Source organism: Chaetodon auriga, chromosome 2 (genome assembly GCF_051107435.1).
Source record: "Chaetodon auriga isolate fChaAug3 chromosome 2, fChaAug3.hap1, whole genome shotgun sequence".
Lineage (NCBI taxonomy): Eukaryota > Metazoa > Chordata > Actinopteri > Chaetodontiformes > Chaetodontidae > Chaetodon > Chaetodon auriga.
Genome location: NC_135075.1, coordinates 3,699,319 through 3,724,223, shown reverse-complemented (window position 1 = coordinate 3,724,223; position 24,905 = coordinate 3,699,319). Strand labels below are relative to the sequence as shown.

The window sequence follows — 24,905 nt, the reverse complement described above, 5'->3', positions numbered from 1 at the left end:
TATTAAAAAATAAGCCCTTGTACTAAAAAAAAAAGAAGAAGAAGAAGAAAAATAGATGGACAGTTTCAACATATTTTTTCTAAACTGAAAACATTTTGACATGTCAAACACATGAGCAGTATTTAACAGTGTTAATAACTGCCTAATCCCTTTACTTATGTGTCAGTTCCTGGACACATGCATTGTTCATGCTGGCTCAGTCATGGCTTGCTGTGATGCTTAAATGGAACCAAGCCATTAAGGTTGTTGACAGCACTGGTGCTTTTCTTCCAGTGACAAATCAAAATGTGTGCCACGTACCATGACAGAGAAGAAGAAAAAAATCTAAATGCATGCCCTTCAGTGTGCAAAACACAGGAGTCCTTTCTCCACATTTGTGCTCCAGCAATGGTTGCTGTCAAATGTTTCTCTAAGTATGGACATAATTCCAGCAGCATCCACAATGCCAGGCCATGCTGCCCCACTGGGAGGGCGGCAGATGTGGTTGAAGGTGGAGGTTGAAGGCCTCAGATGCATGATGTTGTTTTAAATGTATTTTAAAGTTTTTGTAAAAATATTCTAAGATCCACTCAGGCTGCACATTGCCATATTGAATTCCACTAACAGAGAGCCCAAATCATGACTTCACATCTGGACTAGCCCCTGTTCTACTAGCTTCTGTAACTCAGTGGAATCACTCACTCAGCATTTCTGTCATTGACCTGTCCAAAGAAATGAAACATGTTCCTGAGGTTTGCTTTCCATGTTCTAAGACAGATAGGCTCCACTACACCAGTTGCTCTAAGAAATTGAAACCACTGTGGTTTTAAATAACTGAGTGCAACTGAAAAAACTGAGTACAGCCGCCTCGCACCATCGCTTCATCCATGTCCATAAAACTCACCAACGCCTTCTCCTACAGTCATTCAGCTCTCTAACTGTAATCTCTGCTGTCTCAAAACTGTCAAATTGTTAAAGCAGGACTAGCTACTCACTTCTTTTGTCAAGCGTGACATTTGTCAAAGGCTGCTAAAAAGCACAAATATTGAATAAGCAACAGCAATTAGGTTTTTAAAAAAACTACTGTTCATATGTAAATATATGAAGATTCTGTTCTGTGTTCAAGCAGGGAACACCAACGTCGTGGGTGGTTTTGGTTTTTCATGCATTTTTATTAATCAGGGTTTCACCCAGCGTTCAATATTGGGAATAGCAATGCATCAGATCAATCAATCCATCTATCAGTGGTTTAGAATGCACATACAGTCAGTGCCTAATTCCATAGCTGCAAATACATTTCCCATTGAGACTAGAAGAACCTAGAAAACAATGGAGGCAAGATGGGAGGTGGAGCTGAAAATTGCTGCCTGACATGATTGTCACTGGATTGCCTTGAAAACACAGCAGTGCACCGCTCTCTCTCTTGTTGAAAATCAATCTAACTCACTCTGCAGTCGATCTTTCTCTCTCTTTTTCCCTGCAATCAACACATACAAATAATCATCTACACAGATCATCCAAAGCTGGTATTTCCTTAAATAGAATTAAAATGTCAGTTTTCTCAAGGCACGATGTATTGGTCTACACAATCCACAGCAAAAAATAAACAGGATACTATGTTTCATTTTTCTCGATCTGAGCAGTATACACATCGCAGGTAAATAATAAGCGATTTCGGCGTTGAAATGTTTAAGAAACAAATTTAAAAATTTAAATTTTTAACAAAATAATTTCCCAAATTCAATAAAGAAGCGGTCTGAAGTCTAAAGTCTAGTCTAAAGTCAAAAGTCTTTAGTGAGACTACCATTAAGAAGCTGCCAAAGGAAGGCAACAGTATTAACCTCGGCAAGGCCCAGCAAAAATTGAATTCCTGGTCCCCGTCTGTGCTTCCAAGACTAGATTTTTAGTTATGAGTGAAGTCAGAAACCTAATTGGGATTTTGAAGGAGGCTGTCTGTTCTGTCTGGAACAGAACCCAGATGTTTGCTTTCACTTAAGGTTGAATTCACATTTCTAGGGTGTCCCTGTAGCTTAGGGGTTGAGACCGAAGCCAGCGACCTTTGTTGTTTTCAGACCTGTCATCCCTCTAGTTTTTCCTGGAATTCTCTTGCATCTCACTCTTCTCTCCCGCTCTCCACCTATTTAATAATAATAATGATAAAAATAAAATGTTGAGGACATAACCACCTACTTGATGTGTCTGTTACATTCCCTTCTGGTAAAACAGGTGGGGGCATGTAGAACATTAGTTGTAATTGACTGAGTTTAAACTGTCTGCCACCCCTTTTCATCATCATTCTCTAACACCAATTATCTGACTTGCCAGTTGCATCTCTCAAAATCAGAACTGAATCATAATAAGTGATGTGCACATGTTCTTCACGTAATACATGAATAAACTAAGTGCAGAATTCATTGATATAATGCAGGAATGATCACAGCATTTCACTTTCAAACAGGTATCTGATTCATTCATTCATTCATTTTCTATACCCACGTATTCCTTTCGGGGTTGCGGGGGGCTGGAGCCTATCCCAGCTAGCAATGGGCGAGAGGCGGGGTACACCCTGAACCAGTCGCCAGCCGATCGCAGGGCAACATAGACAGACACACAGACAGACAACCATTCACACTCACACTCACACCTATGGACAATTTAGAGTCACCAATTAACCTAATGAGCATATTTTTGGTCTGTGGGAGGAAGCTGGAGTGCCCGGAGAGAACCCACGCATGCACGGGAAGAACATGCAAACTTCACACAGAACCAGCGACCTCCTTGCTGTGAGGCACGCGCACTACCTGCTGCACCACCGTGCCGCCAGGTATCTGATTCTGACTACCTAACTGTAGTCACTTAATGAAGGAACTAGTTAACTCAACTGTTGCTTTGATATTTTGAAGCAAGTGTTTGCCTTGTGGAGATTTTAGGACTCACTGTGTGTACCCTTGTCTAACTGTAAGGTGTATGTGGACAGCGCTAAGGGTGGTGGACTGGTACTGGGCATTTCCCTTATTTTCAGATTCCAGTGTTGACAAGTATGGCGGATGGTGTGGTGCAATAAAAACAGCTTACACGAAATTCCAACATACTGTCAACAAACCTTCACCACTAATGAAATAAATTGTCATTTCAAAAGGAAAATGATAAATGCCAAACATATGAGAGGAGAACCGTCAATTTCCATGCCTAAAACAGGGTTCCTACACAGGGTCATGGGTGACTGGAGGATATGCCAGTAATGTAGAGCTCCCAGCTACCCTAATAAAGTATGCCTGTCTTTGGTCTTTGGAATGAAACTGAAGCACCCAGAGGAAGTCCAGGGCTGGGATTTAAATCCAGCAGCTTGTTTTTGTGCAGCAACAGTGCTAACCACTTTCCCTCTGTGACATCCAAACTGTGCATTTTGACAGTTTACATGAATATATCATCAACAGCTTGTTACATGAATTATAGAAATAAGGGACAGAACCAACTTGTCAGTTAGTCCCCTCAAATGTTGAGGTTTTGACAAAAATGATGCATAGATCAACCTTGTTAATTAAAGTATTTGCAGGCATAGGACCCTTAGCTAAGCCCTGTCCCCCCCCGTTGGTAATGTTGCTGGACTTCCCATTCTTACGCTGTACATATTCAGTTTACAGTAATAACAGTGGCAGATTTACTGTTGGAGTTCACAGTATTTCTTAGTAGTGGGTCCTTGAACCACGATAAGGTGTTTCTATTTTAAAAAGGCCACAGTCTTAATGGCCAACTAATCTGGTTCTGAAATGTAACAATCGTGTGACATCTCAGGTCCAAACAATTATACTTCATGCAAAGACTTTGACAGTTTGGAGTGATTCTCAGATTCTGAACAGGTTCTAGATCTCTTATTCAGACTTTCTAAATGTTAATATGTCTGATAACAACACAGTACGACTGCTTTGTGAGTCCCAAGTGTTGAGAAAAGGGTAGGTGAGCTGCAGTGATCACAGCCTCTCTATGGTGAATATGAATTGTCACCACTAAGATGTAGGTGCAGGGCACTTCCACTAATGACTGTAGCGACATGCTGGAAGTACTGTCCAACTTAAACTGCTGTGCAAAAAATGTTCAGTCTGCTTGTCTCTTTAGCAACTGTTAGGACAATTATTCAACAGTCCAGATACAGCTAGGTGAAAGAAACTCACAGAGTGCACCTATCGAGTGCAGCTGCTTTTTAATCATGCCTGCTGGGCGTAAGCGAGTTGAACACCTTGGCTAATTAAGTCGAAGTTGAAGCACAACACCGCTGGCACCAGTGTGTAACCCTCTTTTTTTAGTTGGTCATGTTCTCTAGTCCCTCTGGTCGATGGGTAATAATCGGGCTACAATTTCTCTTTGAATATTCTTCTTTATTCACCTTTAATCGACACCAACATGGCAAGACAGTATATACATGCTTTCACTCTCTTGGGGTTCACTCCAGCAATGGGTTGCTGTAGCCTAGTTTGAACGTAATTTCAAACTTAGGACAGAGTTTACGTGCTACTTAGGGGTGGCTGTGGCTCAGGAGGTAAAGCGGTTGTCTGCCAATCAGGAGTCCACGTGCCGAAGTATCCTTGGGCAAGATACTGAACCCCAAAAGCTGCCCCCGATGCTGTGCCATCAGTGTTGAATACATATATACGTCGCTTGTGAATAATAAGCGTCTGCCAAATGACTAATTGTAAATCTAATTGTGCTAACAGCAACAACACAGGGTTGCACCATCTGATATAGCGCCAATGTAAACATAACATAATGCAAACAATGTTACAACTTAATTCTTATAGCCCTTAGTAGATATACACTGCCATGTTGTTGTTTTTTTGTGGAGCTAAAGAACTTATGTGAAGTGCACTTTACAGACATTTACTACAATATTCTGTTGCTGTCTCTGAATTGGTTTTAACTGTCATACGCTATTACTGAAATAATGATATAAAGAGAAATGCAGAAGTTGTCTAATTTCTCTCTTTCTATGGCGATCTGTGTCTGTCTTTGACTATTTCAATTATGTGATTGTCCATATAATGAACTAATAACTAACTAACTCTTCTTTCTTAGCATAGTGAGGGTGGTGGCGCAGCAGGTAGTGTGCGTGCCTCACAGCAAGAAGGTCGCCGGTTCGATGCCCGGGTCGGGCAAGGCCTTTCCGTGTGAAGTTTGCATGTTCTTCCTGTGCATGTGTGGGTTGTCTCCCACACAGACCAAAAATTTAATTCAATTGGTAAAATAGTCCTTAGGTGTGAGTGTGAGCGTGAATGGTTGTCTGTCTCTATATGCTGCCCTGCATTCGCCTGTTGACAGCTGGGATAGGCTCCAGCAAGATGAATGAATGAATGAAAGAGCTTAGTGAGAACAAGGCCATGTAACTACTAACTGTTAAAGACAAATTAATATGGAACAAGAGTTTCCAACCAAATGTAGTGCAAATTTTAACTGAATGTGCAGAAAATCAGCAAACGAAAATGCAAATGTGTGTTTCCAGCCACTGTTGTTGTGCAAACATTCCATTCCAGTTGCGTGCCATCAAACCATTGCAGGAGAAGACGACAAGATGATGTAATGGAAAAAAATGGAAAGCTCAGGTGAAGAAACACACTCAGCCTGTGACTGATCCCACAACTACAACTGGTCTTCATTACCTCCAGTTTCCTCTTGTCTGTGTACATCCATGAGAATTGTTTAAACTTGCATGGTCTTTGCCTCAGTTCTCTCCCAGAGAAAACTCTTTTTGCGTCTTTGCATTGACTTAAAATGCAGTCGCACACCTCCGAAATGTCCTTTGTCTGAATGCACCTTTAGAGGGTGATTCAGCCAACAAAACAAGCACAACACACAGCTAAACCACAAACCATGCACTTCTACTGTGTATGTCATTCTACAGCCCTATGAAGAAGAGAATTACATCTAATATTGTGTTCCTAGTGATGCCTAAAAAAAAAAAATCCTAACCCCGAGTACATTTATTTAGAGATCAGCTTTTCCTATGTACTACTGTTAGGCGTATATTTATTCAAATTCTGATTTTTATATTTTTGTGCAGTAAAAGCAACAGGAAAAATATTTTACACCAGGCTGCTGCAAAGTCATCAACAAAAAGACTGAGTGCCCAAGGATATGTGCCCATTGTCTTTGCACACTGTTGATTTGCGTCATGTTCAATAAAACATGACGCAACACAGTTGTAGAGAAGCATCTACTCCAGAGGACCCATTCTCTCTATGCCTGATTTGTAAAATGAAGCTTGGGGGTTTCCAGCACAAGACAATGCATTAAATTGCATATGTGTGCATGCATGCTTCCCAGTAGCACTGTACTGTGAGCAGGAAAACATGCGGACAGCACTGAGGCAATCAGAGCAGCTTTTCTCTCAAGTTGAGTGTTCTGCATCTTAAATGAATCTGAACTGAATCTACAAGGAGAAAGTAGACAGAGAGAAAGGAGAGAGGGAGAGGGACTTTGTCCCAACAGAGCAGGGATCCAGATATGCATGTAACAACCACAATGTGGACACAAAATGTCAGTTGAAATGGGGATAGGATCATTATTATTCTTATTCCGCAAAAGTTGTTGAAAAAGTAGGTTAACATGGCTGTGTGCCTCCTGAGGGAGCAGGTTAGGTTGGCAGTCAGGCACTGTCAGAAATGAGCTAATGAAGCAAAAGAGAGAGAGGCAGCTGTGTCTGCTGGAAACACTTAAACCTGTACCATATTATAGTAAAATAACTTATTGAAAGACCAAGCCTTCTGGGTGCCCAAAGAAGGATCCAATAACACCTACCACTGCAAATATCCAAAACCTTATAAACACCTTGAGGCAAATAAACACGGCCAGCAAAAATAGGTGCTCCAGGTGCTAAATTTACATGAATGATGTGGATTAAAATTTGTTTCACATTAAGTCTGAACACACATTTACTGTGACTACATATGCACAGATTTGATCGGCTATTTGTCAAAATCTCTCAAATGTCCTCAGTGGACAGGGATGGCATTTTTTTCTACTACAAAATGTTTATATGCTTTAATACTCAAAACCGCATCATTTTTGCTGCAGCACTTTATTCACCCTCTGTCTGAAATGCTCCATTTCAGTGCCTCTCTTAAAGACCTGGGTTTCTTTAAACCATGAGTAGTGAAGTATTTAGATCCTTTACTTAGGTAAAAGTACCAATACCACACTCAGCTCATTTTGACCTGTATTCTTTAGGACTGCAGCTTGTGATTACTTTCCTTTTGGATTAATCCACTGACTATCATCTCCATTGTTTCAGCTGTACTTGTATTGTTGGATAGTGTTTGGTAATATCGAAAGCTGTAAGATAAATGTAGTGAAGTGAAAAGTACAGCGTTTCCCTCTAACATGTAGCAGAGAAGTAGAAAGTGGTATGAAAAATTCAAATATGCCGAATGCCTTTCCTTCCCTCAAAACATTTTTTGAAAATCTTGAATCCTGCATTGTTTCTATTTATGTTTACTTGGCACATTTCTGCAGTTCTTGATATGTAGCTTTCATCTGCAGACTGGTGGAACTGCATGATACCACTGACAGTATTATGTTACCTGTCGCTCTTGTTGTTCTTGTTTGTGTGCACAGGAACACGCAAAATTTGGACCTACTCATAAAAACTTTGCCTGATAATTCTCAAAAATCCACAATGTCCCTTTAGCCATAGCCTTAAACTTTGGAAATGTTATAATAAAAGGTTGATAAGAGTGGAGTTAGCTCGCTATACAACCAAGACAATGAGCTAGAAGAAACTAAAATGCTCCTGCAGCTCAATGGAACATTTTACCCACTAAATATCCCTGTGCTAAAACCTTACGTGAAACTTACACAATATTGAGTTAAGAATACAGAGTACCATTGGTCTGTTTTGACACAGTTGTATTTACTCAAGCTGAAATACAGCTATCATCATCATGTCCTAACCCTAACACAACTAGCTCAAGTTTTACCTTAAAACTGTCACAAATTAATTGTTAGTTGTACAAAGCAGTGCCCATGTGACCCAGAGAGAGTTTTACATTTTCAGTTTGTCTGGGGGCCCTTGTGGCTATGAGGCCCCGACCAGCTGTTTAGTTTGTATATGTCTCAGGCGAGCTCTGTCCCTTTCCCAACAAGTAGCACGGGAGCCCTGTTACGAAATGCCTCAAAGTTCAAATTTCTCTGGGTTTATTATTTACTGATAAAAGCAAGAGGCCGTGTAAACATCAACACTGCTCACCTATCTGGTCATTCACAGGAGAAGACACTGACTGATCTTGATTTTCAGTGGGTGAAAGTTTGAAATAGCCTGTATGAGAGAAAATGAATTCTAAGACAGCACTGCTTCCGCAAATTAACAAGTAAAATGATTTCTAAAATGAATGAAAAGAAAGGAGTACCATATTATATATTTTGGGTAATGCTGACAAAGGCAAGAGGTAGAGTAGGAGACTGGTTTCACATAATGTATTATGAGCTGTCTCCCTGTCTCGCTCACAAACACACTGACAAGTATGTATCTTTTAATAAGCTCGGTTTTAGACAGCTACTCCTTTTGTTTAGTAAGTTTTCTGTGCAGTTGCTTCTCTGTCACCCACTAAAAAGATCTAGATAGTTTGTTTCTGGCAAAGCTGTAATTATTTTTTCTCCACATTATTGTGAGAATTAGATTTCTGCAAATTGCATCAAGAAATGCCTGGAGCCAAATTTACCAGTGTGCTCAAACAGCCCACGCACTACAAGGCAGTGACAATACACGTGTCACAGGGAGGCTGCTTTTTTCCCATTGTCTGTTGACAGACAGCTATACTACTGTCCAAGGAGACTGTAAGAGGAGGTAGTAGGCAGCTCAGTGGGACCTGGAACCATATGGAAGTCCTCCAACGGTGGCTGCACTCCAACGTAGCAAACCCAAGCTTGACGAAAGCTCCTCTGCTCTTCAATCAGTCCAGATTTATAAAAATAAAGAGCAGCGGAAAATACATTCACAGCCAAACCATGTGCCTCTGTTGCTGCTGTAATCAACAGCAAAATGCCCCGGAAACTCCACAGCAAGAGGAGAAAAGCTTTGGCTCGCTGCTGAGATAGAGGCAGTGAGGAAAATAAAGTTTAGGGTCCTCCCAGATAAACTTTTATCTTCTCACAGAAGCGAGAGGCATTTTATGATATTTTCCAACTGTGATGTCTTTGCTTAGATGGAAGCTTGAGCGTTTATCCTGCACAGTTTCTAAATCTGTGATAGGATTACTGCGCTATCGCTCCAAGCAACCTAATATTTTCTCAGCAACACACTCTGAAGTTAAAAAGGTGTACTGCCTCAATGAGTACAGCAGGAATCAGTTTTAGTCATTCACTGTCAGTCAAGCTGGAAATAGGTAACCTGGTGACCTAGACTAAAAGAAAGGAGTAACAAATTTGATATGAAGAAGAACAAAAAGCTTGTATACTGGAGAAGGATTACAGAGGCTGTAATGATGACAAGGTATTACATACTTGTACCAATAACAAAATGCTTCTTAAGAAAAACATTAATCATTTCACATTAAACGCTCCCTCCCCCCCTTCCCATCTGAAACTCTTCAGCTGAACAATAAATTCCAAGCGCTGGACAATGAGGATGGACAGCGTTCTCCACTCAGGCACCAGCTGGGCAACCGTCTTCTGCCAGATTTCCCCTTCTCAAGGTAGTTGGTGACACCCCCGCTGTCATGGACCTTGCCTCGAACTGGCTGCCCTCTTCTTCCAGCACTGCCAGGGGCTGCCTGTCCAGTCCACCACTCTTTTGAACCATCTGCTGGAGTACCACAGACCTCCTCCACGGGGTCCTCCAGCTTGGCTGCTGCTGCTGCTCCACCTATCTGTGGTGCTTATTGTCAATACATCTATGGTCCAGCATGTGGCAGTACGTTGTGGCCAAACCTGGCCTCTGTATCATTACATCCACTGCTTAAAAGTCACTACTCTGCAGTCGTCATCCGCATCAGCATAAATGACTTAAAAAAAAAAGAAAGATGAGAGATCCTCAAAGCAGATTTTGTGTGCCTTGTGGATGCTCATGCCTCATACAGTATTCCTGTTAGGATTACACCTTGATCTAATAATCACTACCCTTTACATTCTGTGTTTTCAACTGCTAGGTCAGGTCATCTGATTAAAGTCTGCTGTAGTAATTCGAGTCCAGCCTTATTCCAGTTGTCTTTGCTCTTTAAAATCTCAGTCTGTGTCGAATAAAGATCCTCAAAGATCTAATTACATCCATTACAGTAGATTTCCTATTCTTTACCACCCAGTTAAATGCATCATCTGCCCATGGTGGGGGTAGTGCACCTGTTTTTAAGATTCCTCTTACTTGTATTCCTTTCAGTTTTGATTCTTTTACCAGTTTTGAAATTTTATCTTTGAAAATTGTGTCTGATAACCCAGTTTGTTGTGTAGTAATTTATCAACGTCCCAACTCAAATATAGGTTTTCTCAATTAATTCCTCTCTTATGCTTAAATTTGATAGACCCATTATAGTTGGTGACTTTAACATTCATACTGACAACACTTCCAACTCATTTGCCACAGATTTGTAAACATATCTAAATCTTTTAATGCCATGCACCATGTCTCTGGACCTACACAAAACCACGGACACACCCTTGACTTAGTTTTTACTCTTGGTGTCTCTGAATTCCTTAATGATGCACCCTTGCTATCTACAGTAACCCAGAAACATACAATCTGCTCTTGCATCTTTAATGAGCAGTCTGCCGCTACATTTTCCAGCTACTTTTCTAATCTGGCCAATTGTCTTCCTCACTTCACAGTGTTAATTACCAAGTAAGTTGGTTTAATGATTTGTGTACATTAGCCCTTGATGCTTCCACTCCAGGGCTGTCCCAGTTATTAATAAACCCCTTAGATCAACAACAATATCAGACAACAAAGAAGAGAACAGAGAGGAGGGAGGGTCATATGTAGATGGACAATTTGATCTTGAAAGTCATGACCTTCAAGGGGCTACTGCTTAAACTGAATCAGACTATTAAAGATGTGGCAGCTGCCTACTTTTCTAGCTTGATCAATAGTAATAAACACAATCCAATGTTCCTGATCAGCACTGTTTAGCAGTTTATAAATCCTTCTCCTCCTGTCATTCCAGCCTCGTTTTTATTTTTTGTAGGCAAGATCGATGGTCTGAGGTCCAGTTTTCTACTGACTGTTTTACCATCCACACGTTCAGCCGTCACACTTTACTGTCTGAATTTGCTCCTGTCTCCCTGCAGATCCTTATGAACAGTGCAGCTCATATGCATCCCTCCTTCTACAAATTTCCTAAATTCCATCTTTCCTATCTTAGGTCCCAGCTTGCTCTCAATTTTCAATCCCTCTATAGACCCAGCCCAGTTAGAGATCACAGACCAATCTTCAAACTACCCTTTTTATCCAGAATCCTTGAAAAAATTGTCCCTGACCAATTCCTGAAGTTGGTTGAGGGTCAAAAAGTCTTTGACAAATTTCAATCCAGCTTTAATCCCAAGTACTGACACTACTTCACCAATGATATTCTTGTGCATGAAAACAAAGGTGAATGCTCCTTTCTCATCCTGCTGGATTTGACTGCTGCCTTTGACACCATCCACCGTGCCATTTTACTCGATAGGTTGCATAACTACGTTGGCATTTCTGGTCCAGCTTTAAAATGGTCTCTTAAGTTCCTCCACCTTCCTCCCTTTCACTCAAATACCAAATCTGCCGCTAAGAATGTATCATCTTTGATCAGTATATGACTTTTGACCAGCATGTTAGTGAGTTAAAGATCTTGAACTATTAATTCATTCTCTTGGCTTGAATTACACATTTTATTCAGTCCAGCTGCTCTGAATCATTTACAGTTTGTTCAGAATGCAGATAGAATTAGACTAGAACTAGAACTAGCCATCTCCTCCTTAAATAGTAACATTTTAGTTATAAAAAATATTTCCTCTGCTTACAATACTTGCCAGGAGGAAAGAGCTCAAGTCATGTGAAACAAAACTCTCTTTTGACACAATGATAATTATAACTCAAAATGATGTTATCAACATCAGTGTTTTTCATATAAACACCAGCAGAGTATTCTTTTCTGTTCACAATAATCTAAATTGCACAGTAGTTACATTTTTCAAAAAGCAGATGCCCGATAGATTCATCCTCAGATAAATCTGTCATTCTGTCTCTTTTACAGCCTTTCACATGTTTAAAATGACTCAGTGTTCCAGTTTCAGCGCCATTTACCTGCAAACTGATCCATAATGTTCTATTGACCAACGCTTTACAATGTGTGTGTGTATGTGTGTGTGTGTGTGTGTGTGTGTGTGTGTGTGTGTGTGTGTGTGTATCCAGCTCTGCTGAATGTGTCCATCCTCTCCCTGTGCGACTGATTGAGCCTCACTGAGATCTATGTGTTTGGATCCCCACTGAGGTGAGCCTGATTTTCTTTGATAGAACAAAGCACAAATTACTGTAAAGCAGAGAGTGAGACACCGAGGCAGAGGAGAGAGAGAGATGAGATGAGGTTTTCTATCTTTACTCAGCCACAGTGTTCCAGGGCCAAGCACCCAACACGTCTCTCATGATTTTCCATTTTATGAATTCCTATATTTGGCCACTCAGGCTTCACAGAAGGGCTTAGTTTTTATTACATTCTGTTTGCTATAAAACACTCTGATCAGTGTGACCGTCACAGCACATCTTGCTCCACGCCAGCTTAGACTCTCTTTAGTTCTGACCTTACTGGAGGAAAACACCAGCCATTTTTTACATGTCAGTTTGTTTGGGTTATCACAAATGTGCTGAGAATGAGAAACACTTTTTAAAGGATTGCTGGTATTTTCAAGCTCGGCCTTGTTTTGTAAGGATGTCGCTGTAAGGATGTCATTTTGTTGAGTGACTACGTTTTGTTTCAGCATTGCCTTCAGTGTCCTTCTGCTTCTTCTGCTTTCCTATACATAATTGTCAATATACAAAAGCATTTAAAAGAACAGTTTTTGATTTAATATCAAGCCTTAATTAAAACACAAAACACATGTCTCATACATGTGATTATATATTTTGTTTACGGTTTATGAACAGTTCTTCAGGCCTTTTCTTCATAACCACCAAAGGGAGGCTGATGTGTAAAGGGGCTTTCCCAGTGAGTAGTTTGTATTTCTAAGCATGTGACATGTGATTGTTCAAATAATATGTAACAATACTTCATGCTGCACCACGGGCAAAGCATTACGAGAGATGTGAAGTTGGATGTAGACTGTAGGAGGTTGTAGTCTTTAAATCATTTCAACTGAAGCTCATCTGGCTTAATATTAGAGAGTATTTTAAAACAATGTCAAAATCCACAGTATAATAGATTTTGAAAAAACTGTGAAAAAAAAAACAACATCATACACAGGTTGGCTTATCATGGCCTTACAGTTGTCATGGCTAATGTGTTCATAATTGTGTTGCCTATTTGCATAAAGTGCAAACACAGAGCAACACTAGCAGTAATTTGAAGTTGTGTTTCAGGCCACCTGACAAATCTGAAGAAGACTAATATTCTCTCTCTTTTAGCTCACTTTTAGTCTCCACCAATTCGTGAGTAAGATATCTGGCTCCTTAGTTGCTAAATGCTGCACTATATTTACCAGCTATTTGTTAGCTTTGCCAGCCATTTCGTGATTGGCAGGTGGTGGAGGTTCATCAGAGCTTTGTCAATGAAAACAGCTGCCAGTTGCCATTGGAAACGAGTTGAATGAGAGTCGTGAAACTGAACAAGAAAGTAAAGTTGCAGGATGCACAAACTGAAACAATGAGCTGAGAGACAGCAGAACTGAGGGAAACTGCAGAATTGGTGATAATTCTGTAGGTTTGTCACAACGTTACACATTTGATCCATTGTTAATCTAAAATATTAATAACTGCAGTTTAACAATCAATCAGATTTAAGTTCATTAACTGTCCCCACTTGGGGACAGTTCTGATATTTCATGTCATGTGCTTTATGGCTAGTGGCTGGATATGCTCCAAAAACACACAGTTTTGTTTGTAATGCATTACGTGTTTGCACATGTTCACATGTGCATATGTCTGCACGGTCATATATTTTGGACTGTACAGAGATGCTTGCGGGACCTTCATGGCCCTGGGAGGATGACGAACATGGCATTATGCAGACCCTCACAGCTATTCAGCTGTGAAAAGTATAAGTTAAGACGCACAGGTTGACATAATATTGTACTGATCAACAGTGGACAAAAGGAAACACAATTGTGAAAAGGTCTTAAGAAAATAGAGAAACAACCGTTCCTTCAGCAAACACTACTACAGACCACTGCTGTGAAAATGAAAGCTTGCACTGTTACGGTGTCAGTACTTCTACTTCAAATGGTACCATTACTACTTATCACATGACCACTGACCTCCACATACTTACCTTAAGATCTTGCATACGGACAAACAACAGGTGACGGTGCTCACTGTTAACTGAGTTTAGCCGTGCATAATAGAAGACAGCAAGTCCATTTACGGCAGACTGTCAGAACCACCTCACTTTTTGTCAGTTGCAAACGGAACTTTCAGAAAACATACATTTTCTGATTGGCCCAGTCATTAGTTTAATCTTGAAAAGCTGAAAAGAAAAGCATTTCATCTGGACTCTGGATATAAAGACATTTCCCTCACCTCTCTCCATTCCTTGGTCCCCAGGCCTTGTACATACAACACCACCACTGAGAAGAGAAAGAAACAGGTTCATGTTTTAGAGTTACTATAGCCCTTTGTAAATTTCAAGGCAACTAAAATTCTCAAAATCATACAATATGAATGCATAATAATCACAGGTACAGCACCACAGTACAGCAGCTAAATTGCTTGCAAAAGTGTCCTTCCTTGGATGATCATCCTCTCTAAATGAGAGTTGCAAAACCAAAGATTAAACTTTGAGTGTGCCTTAGAGGAAATTGTATTGCTGCAGATCAGTAATAAGGTAAGGCGATAAGGTAAAACCCCAATTTAAATAATAAGTGAAATGAAGTTATTGAATGCATGAGGTATTAAAACTCTATGGTAAGAAAGTAGACAAATATGTTAAAAACCACCATCAAAGATACAGCCATGAATAGATAATGAATCCCCTCCAGTGCTTTGTTGCAGGAAGTTGACTCATTTATTGAAAACAAAATCATACATCAATGTATATACCCTCTGATTGACTGACAGGTGATTTAGTTATCTAGCAGTTCCATAAAAGAGGTTAGTTCCCTAACCCTAACCCTAACACCACAAGAATCTCTTGGTGCCAAAGATAGAGACTAAATTACACAAAACAAGAAATGCCTCTTAAAAAGAAGAGGTTATAAAGCATGCAGGAGCAGCATGTGGGCACCATTTAGCTCCTGCTTGTACACACACACACACACACACACACACACACACACACACACACACACACACACAGAGTACAGGAGCTTTCAGCATCAGGCTGCTGTGCTTCAGCTGACAGCTCAGTTGGCTATCCAAACACTCAGGGACTCTTCAGGCCTCCTCAAGGTTAAAAGCAGTGCATCACTTCCATTAAACAGTGCTCCTCTTCCTGTATCACCCTCCTACTGCTGCTGCTCTAAAATGAGTTTCAGGAATGAATATTGTTTGGATATTGTGCAGTTTGTACAATCTATTTTCAGATCTGTCTGGAAACAGAATGGATCACACTGAGATTGGCAGATTAAAGAAAATGAAGAATAAGAAATAACATGAAGAGACTCTGGTTCAGTGACATTTAATTTAATTCCTCTCTCTTCTGGTGTTCTTGCCTTCACTTCTCTGTTTTTACTCCTCAAGGCTGTTCCTTTTGACACTCCCTCCTCCTTTTTCTGCTTTCCTCTACCCCTCTTCACTTACCTTCCACCTCTCTTCTCCTTTTCCCCTCATCTCCCACCACTCCACCCTCTTTCTCTCTTCCTTCTCCTCCTCTCCACTCATCCTGTCCTCTCATCCTTCCTTCTCCTTTCTTTGTCTCCTCTCCTCTTTCTCTCACTCCTCCTCTTTTCTTCTTTCTCATCCATCTCTCCATTCCTCCTCTCCTCCCTACTTCCCTTCCTCTTCTACTCTCATCTCGTCCTCTTCTCTTCTCTTCACTCCTCTCCTTTCCTAGCCTCCCCTCCCCTCCTTCTCCCCGCCTCTCCCCCACATCAAAGCAGAGCATGGTAATGGCAGGCAGTATAGAGAAAGCCTCATGTTTCTGCTTCAGCGGGACAGAAGGCCAGTCGACCACGACGACCCAGCCACCACTGGGACCTGTACACCCCAATTCTCTCTGCTCTCCTCTTCAAAGGATAAAAAAGAAATGGGGAGGAAAGAAAAACAGGGTCAAGCTAAATTAATAAATACCGAAACAGACAGGAAGAGGCAAGAGGCTGACAGTTTAGAGACGGTTGGCTAACTGATTCCATTTGGTAGAAAGAGAGAAAGTGAAGCATTTATGGGCACTGACCAGACTCTGTGTGTGTGTGTGTGTGTGTGTGTGTGTGTGTGTGTGTGTGTATGTGTGTGTGAGAGAGAGAGAGAGAGAGAGAGGTGTTGTGAGAGTATGGCACCAGCGAGCATCCATCCATCATGATCACAATCACATACACTATGTATGTTCTTTACAGCACTCCTGAAACATTTACGCTGTGTGCGTGTGTGAATGTGTGTTTGTGTGTACGTGCATGTGTGCAAGTGTGTTTGTTTGTGCTTACATGAGTGTGTAGGTGTGTGTGTGTGTGTGTGTGTGTGTGTGTGTGTGTGTGTGTGTGTGTGTGATGTACTGTCTATTGTCAATGCATGGTACATGTTGCACTATGGAGAAAGGACACATAAAGCACGAATGGACTGAGCTCTTAAATGATCCCTCTAATGATCTAGACCAATCAGATCATGAGCAAGATTCAGAATGGACATGTCTGCTTCCTACAAAGCTAATTAGTTACCTAGCTACATCCTTGAAAAGCAGGCTCAGAAAAGTTACCACAAAATTGGAGAGTGGAAATGAGATGAACACAGCGGTACAGATTGTTGGAAGTCACCGTACAACTTAAAAAACTTAAGTACTTGTAAAAACTGCTCCTATAGAAACAACAACCTCAGCTGTCATGTCAACTGAAAATTTTAACAGAAAGTTTTTGGATACATTCATTACTCTCTATTGAATTGTTCAGGATTTTTATTTCTTTATTTCTTTCTTTATTTGTTGTCATCCTTTAAGCATGAGTAGGTATAATCATGTTCAGACAATTTTAACTATTAAGTTAAATTTGGCAAACCTCAGGGACAGGGTCAGGCATTTCTCACGCAGGTGAAAAGAAGTGGACAGAGACAACACAACTGTCTACAGCCTCCATAGGACAACAGTTGTACCTGACAGGTGGGACTGACCAGTTCAAATTTGGACGATAAGAGAAAAGTGAAAAGAAGCATTTTTGCAAAATGACTCAATATGAGATGTTTCATTCATGGTTATACTTTTAAATATGCAAATAGTAGGAAAAGTTGAACTGCCCTCATGACTAGTTTTGTACTCTAAAGAGTGGAACTTTTCCAAGTATTTAATTAAATGCAGTTACTTTCCCATAAAAGGTCAGACAGGGCAGCTAATTTGGGAAGATCTGAAGAAGACCAGGAAGTGCCAAGTGAAGGAGATTAACGTAATTTTAGTGTAAGTTTAAAAAAAAAATCTAATACCAATGATTTTTCTGCAGAAACTAGGTTGTGTGAACTCATGCAGGAGCGTTCTGAAAATATAAGATCCTATATTTCTGTGCTAAACTTCAAAGCAGCAGTCAATTGATGGTGGTTTGAGCCTTTTTAGTGTGGAAGCAAAGATGTGTGATGGATTATCGATGTGAGCAGAAACCCATCACAAGGAACTTTGCCTGGTCAGCGCTGCCCGCCTAAAGGATGTGAGCAGATGATAGTTGGAATCACAAATCTAATCTCACAGGCATTTCCACAGAGATGAAGGTCCAGCTGAAGTCCACTGCATTCAGCCAGCAGAGACTGTAAACACAGGCACCCACTCTGCCTGCAGGAAGAGTTTAGTGGGATGTTTTTCTCAGAGAGAGGTCAACTATCAGGGTGTCCTCTGGGTCACTATCAAACAGGATGTAACAGCCAATCATTTCTTCAATATTCATGTTTGTAAAGAAGGGAAGCTGCCGCTCGGTCCACTTGGAAAAGACAGCTCATGTGCAACAGTAATTCTGCCTGTGAACCACATACTCAGGAAATCTTATCTACGTTACTGTACAACACAGCAGTTTATTGATAGAAAACCTCCATAGGGTTGAGCTGATAATAAGTCCTGCAGATTTATGAAGTGCTCCTGAAATGCAGCACTCTTTGCAGGAACATTTGGATGTGACCATTAAAATAAAGAGAGTGAATATTGACTTCCAACGAAAGGCTGCCGTTCAAGCTGATTTGAATACAAAGTCACAGAGAGCTGGCACGAAAATGAGACTGAACTGCCGTTTCACTTCATTATTCAATCTGGCATCACGTCAGCCATTTTCTGTTTGGGAGGGGTTGTTATTTAGACCCAATCAATCAGTAGCAAGTGATGTAATTTTCAGTCAACATGGAAACTGTGGTAGCAGTTTTAGGAGCACTTTTTCACATGACACATTTTCACATCATTAACAAATATGCTTGTTTAAGATTTCAGTAATGCTGAGATCTGCACAATACCTTTGCCTTCATGGTTACATCAGACAGTCACAGTCATAAATTATTTCCCTGACCTGACTGAGAGATATGGCACATGACACATTGGACTAATTCATCATCAAAGCTAGGACTTGTGTGACGTACGGAGGTAAGCGGATGGGAGGTGCCACTGACAGATTTCACTGTTACCCCTGGCAGCAACACCATTCCTCTTTTGCCTTGTTTCTGGCTACCTGACAAATTGAACATGTAATATTCATTCTCCTTGTGGCTCTTTCTTGGTCTCAAACTGCTCCGGAGGCACTGAGCTGGCTGTTTAGCTACTAAATGCCGCATTATGTTGACTAGCTAAATGTGTGAGCTGTTTGGTGCTGGGCAGGTAGTGTAGAGTGGTTCATCATCATAGCCTTTCACTGACAGCAGCTGCCAGCGAGGTTCTGTGAGGCAGAACCAAAACAGTAATGCGTCAGGCCAGAACACCAAAACAATGAACTGAAGACACTCACTGCTCCATAAGGCTGCAAGGAAGTGCAGTCAAGGTGATAATTCTCTGTGGGATTGTCACTACAAGCAACTCCTTCCACATTAAATATAGTCATTCAGTCCATTGCTGATATTAGAATATTGACTACTGCAGCTTTAAAGTGGCACAAGTCTTTGGTGCATGCTAATTAGTGTTATATAATTTACACTGTTAATCATAAGACACTGGACAATTCATGGATCAGCTGTATATTTAATTTAATGACATTAAATATTTCATGTTTGTCTCGTGATACTGTATATCATCTATATTTGGTGTTGATATTACATACATATTTTAAATATAAAATTTAACCATGAACTTAAAGTTGTACTTTGTTATAACAAATGGAACCAACTTTAAACTGGGAAGCAGCTAGTTCTGGCGAGGTCATACGAGTATTACATTACAAGGAACCAGTTGTCACCAATCAGCCAGCCTGTGGCCTACAACACATAGTCAGTCAGTCAGTTATCAGTCAGTCAATCTGTAAAGAATCAATACAGAATGTCCCCATTTATTGACTCCATCAGTTATCTACAGGCCAGGATCTACCTGCTTCACTCATTTATCAGTAGCTGTCAATGCTGTGTGACATTATCAGTAAGTATCGACCCCGTCCTGTTGTGGCCGGACGCCTGGGTCACATAGAGGGGTCTAACCAGGGACATGAAAGAGCTGTGGGGGCATCGTGGTCACAGTGAGTCCAGCTTCCCTCTTTCCCCCGGTGGGGAGGAAGGGTTTGAAGTTCAGGACCCCTCTGACACAATCATTACCCTCCATCATGGTTCTCCACCTCCGCCCAGGAAGAGAGACTAATCTATGAGATGTGTCAATAAAGGACTCCCGGCCTGCTGACTGACCGCGTGCAGCAGAGTGTGTGTGTATATGTGTGTGTTTTTTAGCCTGCCGTCCCTACCAAACTGTAAGCAAACCCAGACGTATTGTGTCCCAAATGTGAAGCAAAATTTCTGTCTGATCTTTCAGTTACTATCATTTCACATACTAGTAATAGTAATAATAGTTATACATAATCTCCCACACTTTGTGTTAAGGAATAACACCTATAAAATGACGTGCAAAGATGATGTTATTAAGCTGAGTAAAAAGGCAGGACATAAACCAGATAGTTGTCAGAATCTTTCATTTAATGGCTATCGCAACTCAGTTCATGAATGAACATCAGCGCATTATAAGAAATCCTTAATCCTGCCTGGTAGCCACAGTGGAAAATCAGCTTTCTGCCTGCCTGTCACTGCATTTAATTCCATAAAACCCTCTGAAATGACTGTGTTCAGAACAACTGATTACAGATGCCATTTACATTTTTTTTCTTGCATTTGAAGCAACATTTTACAAAATCCCAAAGTTTACTTGAGCTTTTTGGTTTCACAGGAGTTTTATCAAAATTACTGATTGTTAAATAAGAGGAAAAAGTGCGGTCTCTAATCTGGAGTCCGTGAACCACGTCCAAATCTACAGACTGACATTAGATAATCAGGATTCTATCACAAAGATGTACTTGTGAGAGTTTGTTGTGGGGCTGTGAGATTAAGGTACTGTAAGGACACACAGAAACACCACACTTCTCAGTTTTCAGAAGTGTGAAATCTTGCGAGATGTTACATCAAACAAATCTCAGTCGGTTTTAAAAGCTGCAAACAAAAGTCTCACATACAAAGCATGAGGCCCTAATGTTTGTTTTATTTTAGAAGTGCTATGTCCACTTCTCAGGCAGTTTGAGGTTTGTGGTGGTTTATCATACTAGTGCCACTTAAATCAGTGGCTCTTACTGTAACACCACTCCTGAGGGACCCGTAGCATTACTTTCCATCTCTTCCTGCTCCATGCACACCCAGTTAGCTAAATCCCATCTGTTCAGCCAATCACAGCATACAGAAAATCTTAACCAATTGGAAAAAAAAAAAGGTCTGATTGAGCTAATTGGGCAAATTGATGACCATACATTGCAGGTTTATGCAAATCTTCAACCAACTGGGAAAAGCAAGAAACTACTGTTTTTCCCAACTGGTTAGACTTCAGACTCAACACATCACAATTCATTTTATTGCTAATTTGCTTAGTCACCACTAAAGTAAGCAAAATATAAAGCAAAATACAAAGGGCCTGAAATGAACACCTGCCGTTTGATGTACTCTTCAGATCTGTTTTTGCAAACCCACTTTGAATCAAAATCTATTTTAAGGAATTTATCATGTCAGTATGTTGTACTTATATAGCAAATTCCCAAATAGATTTAATCTCATTGATGTAATCAATTAAAAAAAAAACTAATTACTAATTAATACATACACAATGCAGAGACAGCGGGGAAACAAAGGGGTCATAAGAGGCCCACAATTGGTTTCTTCTAGCTCTGTGATTATGTGAAAGATTTTACATTTGTTGCGATAGTTCAGAGCTACAATGATTTTAACCTCAGCAGCATGGCTCTAAGGACAGCAATGGCATTTGGTCACACAGTCAGTCCACTGCTATGAGCCAGACTGAAATATCTCAAGAACTGCAAGATGGTACAGGCATTCATGTCCCCAGAGGATGAGTACTAATGACTTTGGTCAGGTCAACTTTTTTTGTTTTTTAGTGAAATGTCTTGACAACTATTGGATATATTGAGGAATTTGGTGAGACATTCATGTTTATCATGTTCATGATGAATTCTAAGAATTTTTGAGGATATGAAGACTTTTGGTCAAGCACCACCATCAGGTCAATATTTTAATTTGTCACATGTTTTGATCTGTAACCAAATACCTGCAAAATTTGTAGCATCAGCCTCAGTTGTAAATTTTAGCATGCTAACATACTAAAATAAAATAGAAACACGATACCTGCATGTCAGCATGTTAGCATTGTCACTGTCAACACGTTAACATGCTCGTGTTGTCCTTTAGCTCAGCACTGTGCCTGTGCATAGCCTCACAGAGCTGCATGTTTGCTGTCAAATGTGTACTGCTGGTCACAGAACCTAACTATCAAACATCCCAGACTCTTCTGCCTCCTCATGACTGACTATCCAATAAAGGCAAAAATATGCCAAAAAAAAAAAAAAAAGAGATCTTGCTATATTGCCTCTGCATGGTGATATCCATCAAACAAATTTCCCTCTGCATATCTGATTATTACACACTAGCGTAGACTACAATCCACAGAGTACCTCCACCTGAGGGGGATTTAAAGTTACAGAGCGCCTGCTTCACACCCGATTTGTTCTGACTCGACTTTCTGTTGCGCTGAACAAAAAGCAGCGCGAGCTAACATGGGTTTTGCGGGGTTGTAGACTAATTTCAAAGAGAATGTCTTTTCTTTTGGTGACAGTGCTGTGTGTGCTGTGACACTGAGATCTGAAGCTCCTTCATCTGTGCTACACAGAAACACAGTCATGGTGGAATACACAACCGAGCAGCAGTGGAGCAACAACCGCACAGCCACACACGCCGAGGACAAACAGTACAGTACAGTACATACAGTAAAGCTGAAACAAATAGGGCGCCATATGTCAGATGCCTTTGGCGCTATAAACACCAAAAGGCATATGACTGTACATTACACACACACACACACACACACACACACTAGGAGTCCCTGTAGTTCCTGTTTTTACAGCTGCATGTCTATGTAGTATTCATAAACCACTGTTTTTGTTTTTTTTTTACTGTTCACCCCATCCAAGTATTGCTGAATTGTTGGTGTATTAAAGGAAAATTCTAAGGTTTTCAACCAGTGTCTTGTTGTCATAATTGTGACCATCCTGTCTATGAGTCATGCTAACTTTGCACTTTTCACCTTCTCTGTACAAATTTTGGTAACTTGGCAAAATAACATATTTTTAGGAAAGCTCCTCAAACTCCTTAAATTTTCCAGCAGTTTTGACAAAGTAAATTATTTCAAAACATTCTAAGTCTGACCAAAAGTGAACACAAAGTAGGCCCCTGTATTAGGAACAGTACTGTAGCTGTGCAATGGGATATAATGCCAGGGCAATTCGTCAGCTATGGACATGCTATGTTAACACTCATCTGTCTCAATGGCCCAGTGCAGTACTGCAACTAAAAACATCTTTAAAACTGTTTCATATTTGCAAAACTTTTACAGGACACAGACACGTTATTTCATGTGTGTGATATCAACTCATGTGCATGACATCATCATCAGTGTAAAGTCTCTTGGATGCGTGGCCAGAGCTGCTCTGTATGGTGCCATGGAAGCAAGCACTGAAGCTAAGCAGACTGTACTCACTCTCTACTGTTCAACTGATTTTTTTGACAGGTACAATAAAGTTGAATTCAAACGCAATGTCAGGGCTTTATGCATAGTGGCAAAAAAGTTCTGCGTTGAATGAAAAGCAGAAGAAAAAAGAATATGGAGCTGAAAGTGGCGGAGAGGATGCAGACAGTATGGTTGGTCTGTTTTATTTGAGACTGACAGTAACAAAGCAGGAAGTCGAGTGACATCATTACAGAGGAGTCCACACAGGTGTGAGGCCGGGGCGGATGGATGATTCAACAAAATATCAGACTAACAAGAGCCAACGATGTTTTTTTTTTCCCTAACCTGTTAGGATTTACTTCTTGTCTTCTCCCAGTGTTTTCTCTTCCTCTTTTATCCTAGTGTTATTTGTCTGTTTGTCTGTCTCCCCTGTCTGTCTGAGACTGGGCGGGTCTTCCTCGTGCACTGCTGGCCCTGCCTAATTACCTGCACACCTGAGGTGTGTTAGAGCCTGAGTGCTGGCAGTACTACAGGCTTTCTGGACGCGTGGCTGCCAGTTCATCCTGATCTCTACCAGGTGGTTATCCTGTTGTACGTGTGAATACTTGAGAAAAACCTGTTTTTTTGAAAGATCCTTCTTCTCAGCTTTTTGTCCAGGAATTTTCCTGTGGATTCTTTTGTTATATTTTGGACTCTATGCTAATAGTTGCTCTCTGTTTCAGTGTCTCCAGCTCTGTTCGGTGTGCCTCTCAGCCTCAGCTCTCCAGCATAGTTTCTTTTGCTATTCCACTCAGTTTGAGTGTGCTTTTGGTTTGTTTCCTTTTGAAAATAAATTGATTTTGTTTTCTGGCAATTGTCCTGGTATTGGTCTGCTCCTTTGAGTCCTGAAACAAAATTATTTTAAGGCTACACCTTAACATAACCTAACCATGAGGCTTTTGTGCCTTCGCCATGGCCTTGTCACATCATAACAGTTATTTGTCAACTTTGACTTGGAACATTTGGAGAAATTATGTTAATTTTGCTGATAGTGGCGTCAGATCAGTTGTTCTAGAGATCAAACGACATATTTTGTTGTTCAGCTTGGAGGACTTAGAGGACAGTTTGTGTTGAGACTACAGATAGCCGCATGTAAAATGTAACAAATCAAAAGAGCAGACAAACAGCCAGATCATTGATTGTTCAGGTAATTAATCAGGCATTGACTACTGTCTAAGATTAGTCAGGAGCAACCAGATTCTGAAAAATGTCAGCAGTGATATAAAGTACAGTATACTCAGTGTGTGTGTGTGTGTGTGTGTGTGTGTGTGTGACTAGCAATCACTAAGTGTCAATAATCCTCAAGTGATTGTTTGCCCTGATTGGAAACAATTCTTGATTCAAAGTCTACCAGTTGACCCCTGGGACGCAGCTTTTCATTTACTGGGCTGCTGCATTGTGTGTAAACGCTTGGGGAGACACTCACTGTGT

At 40.6% G+C, this 24,905-nt stretch overlaps 1 protein-coding gene across 1 annotated transcript in view; it reads right to left on the bottom strand.

Moving 5' to 3' along the window:
* LOC143332710 (copine-9-like) overlaps positions 1-24,905 on the bottom strand; it is a 159,908-nt gene that overhangs the window by 120,664 nt on the left and 14,339 nt on the right. The window contains exon 3 of the mRNA XM_076750460.1: positions 14,660-14,706. Coding sequence (XP_076606575.1) covers positions 14,660-14,706 — 47 coding nt within the window. The remainder of the gene's footprint in view (positions 1-14,659; positions 14,707-24,905) is intronic.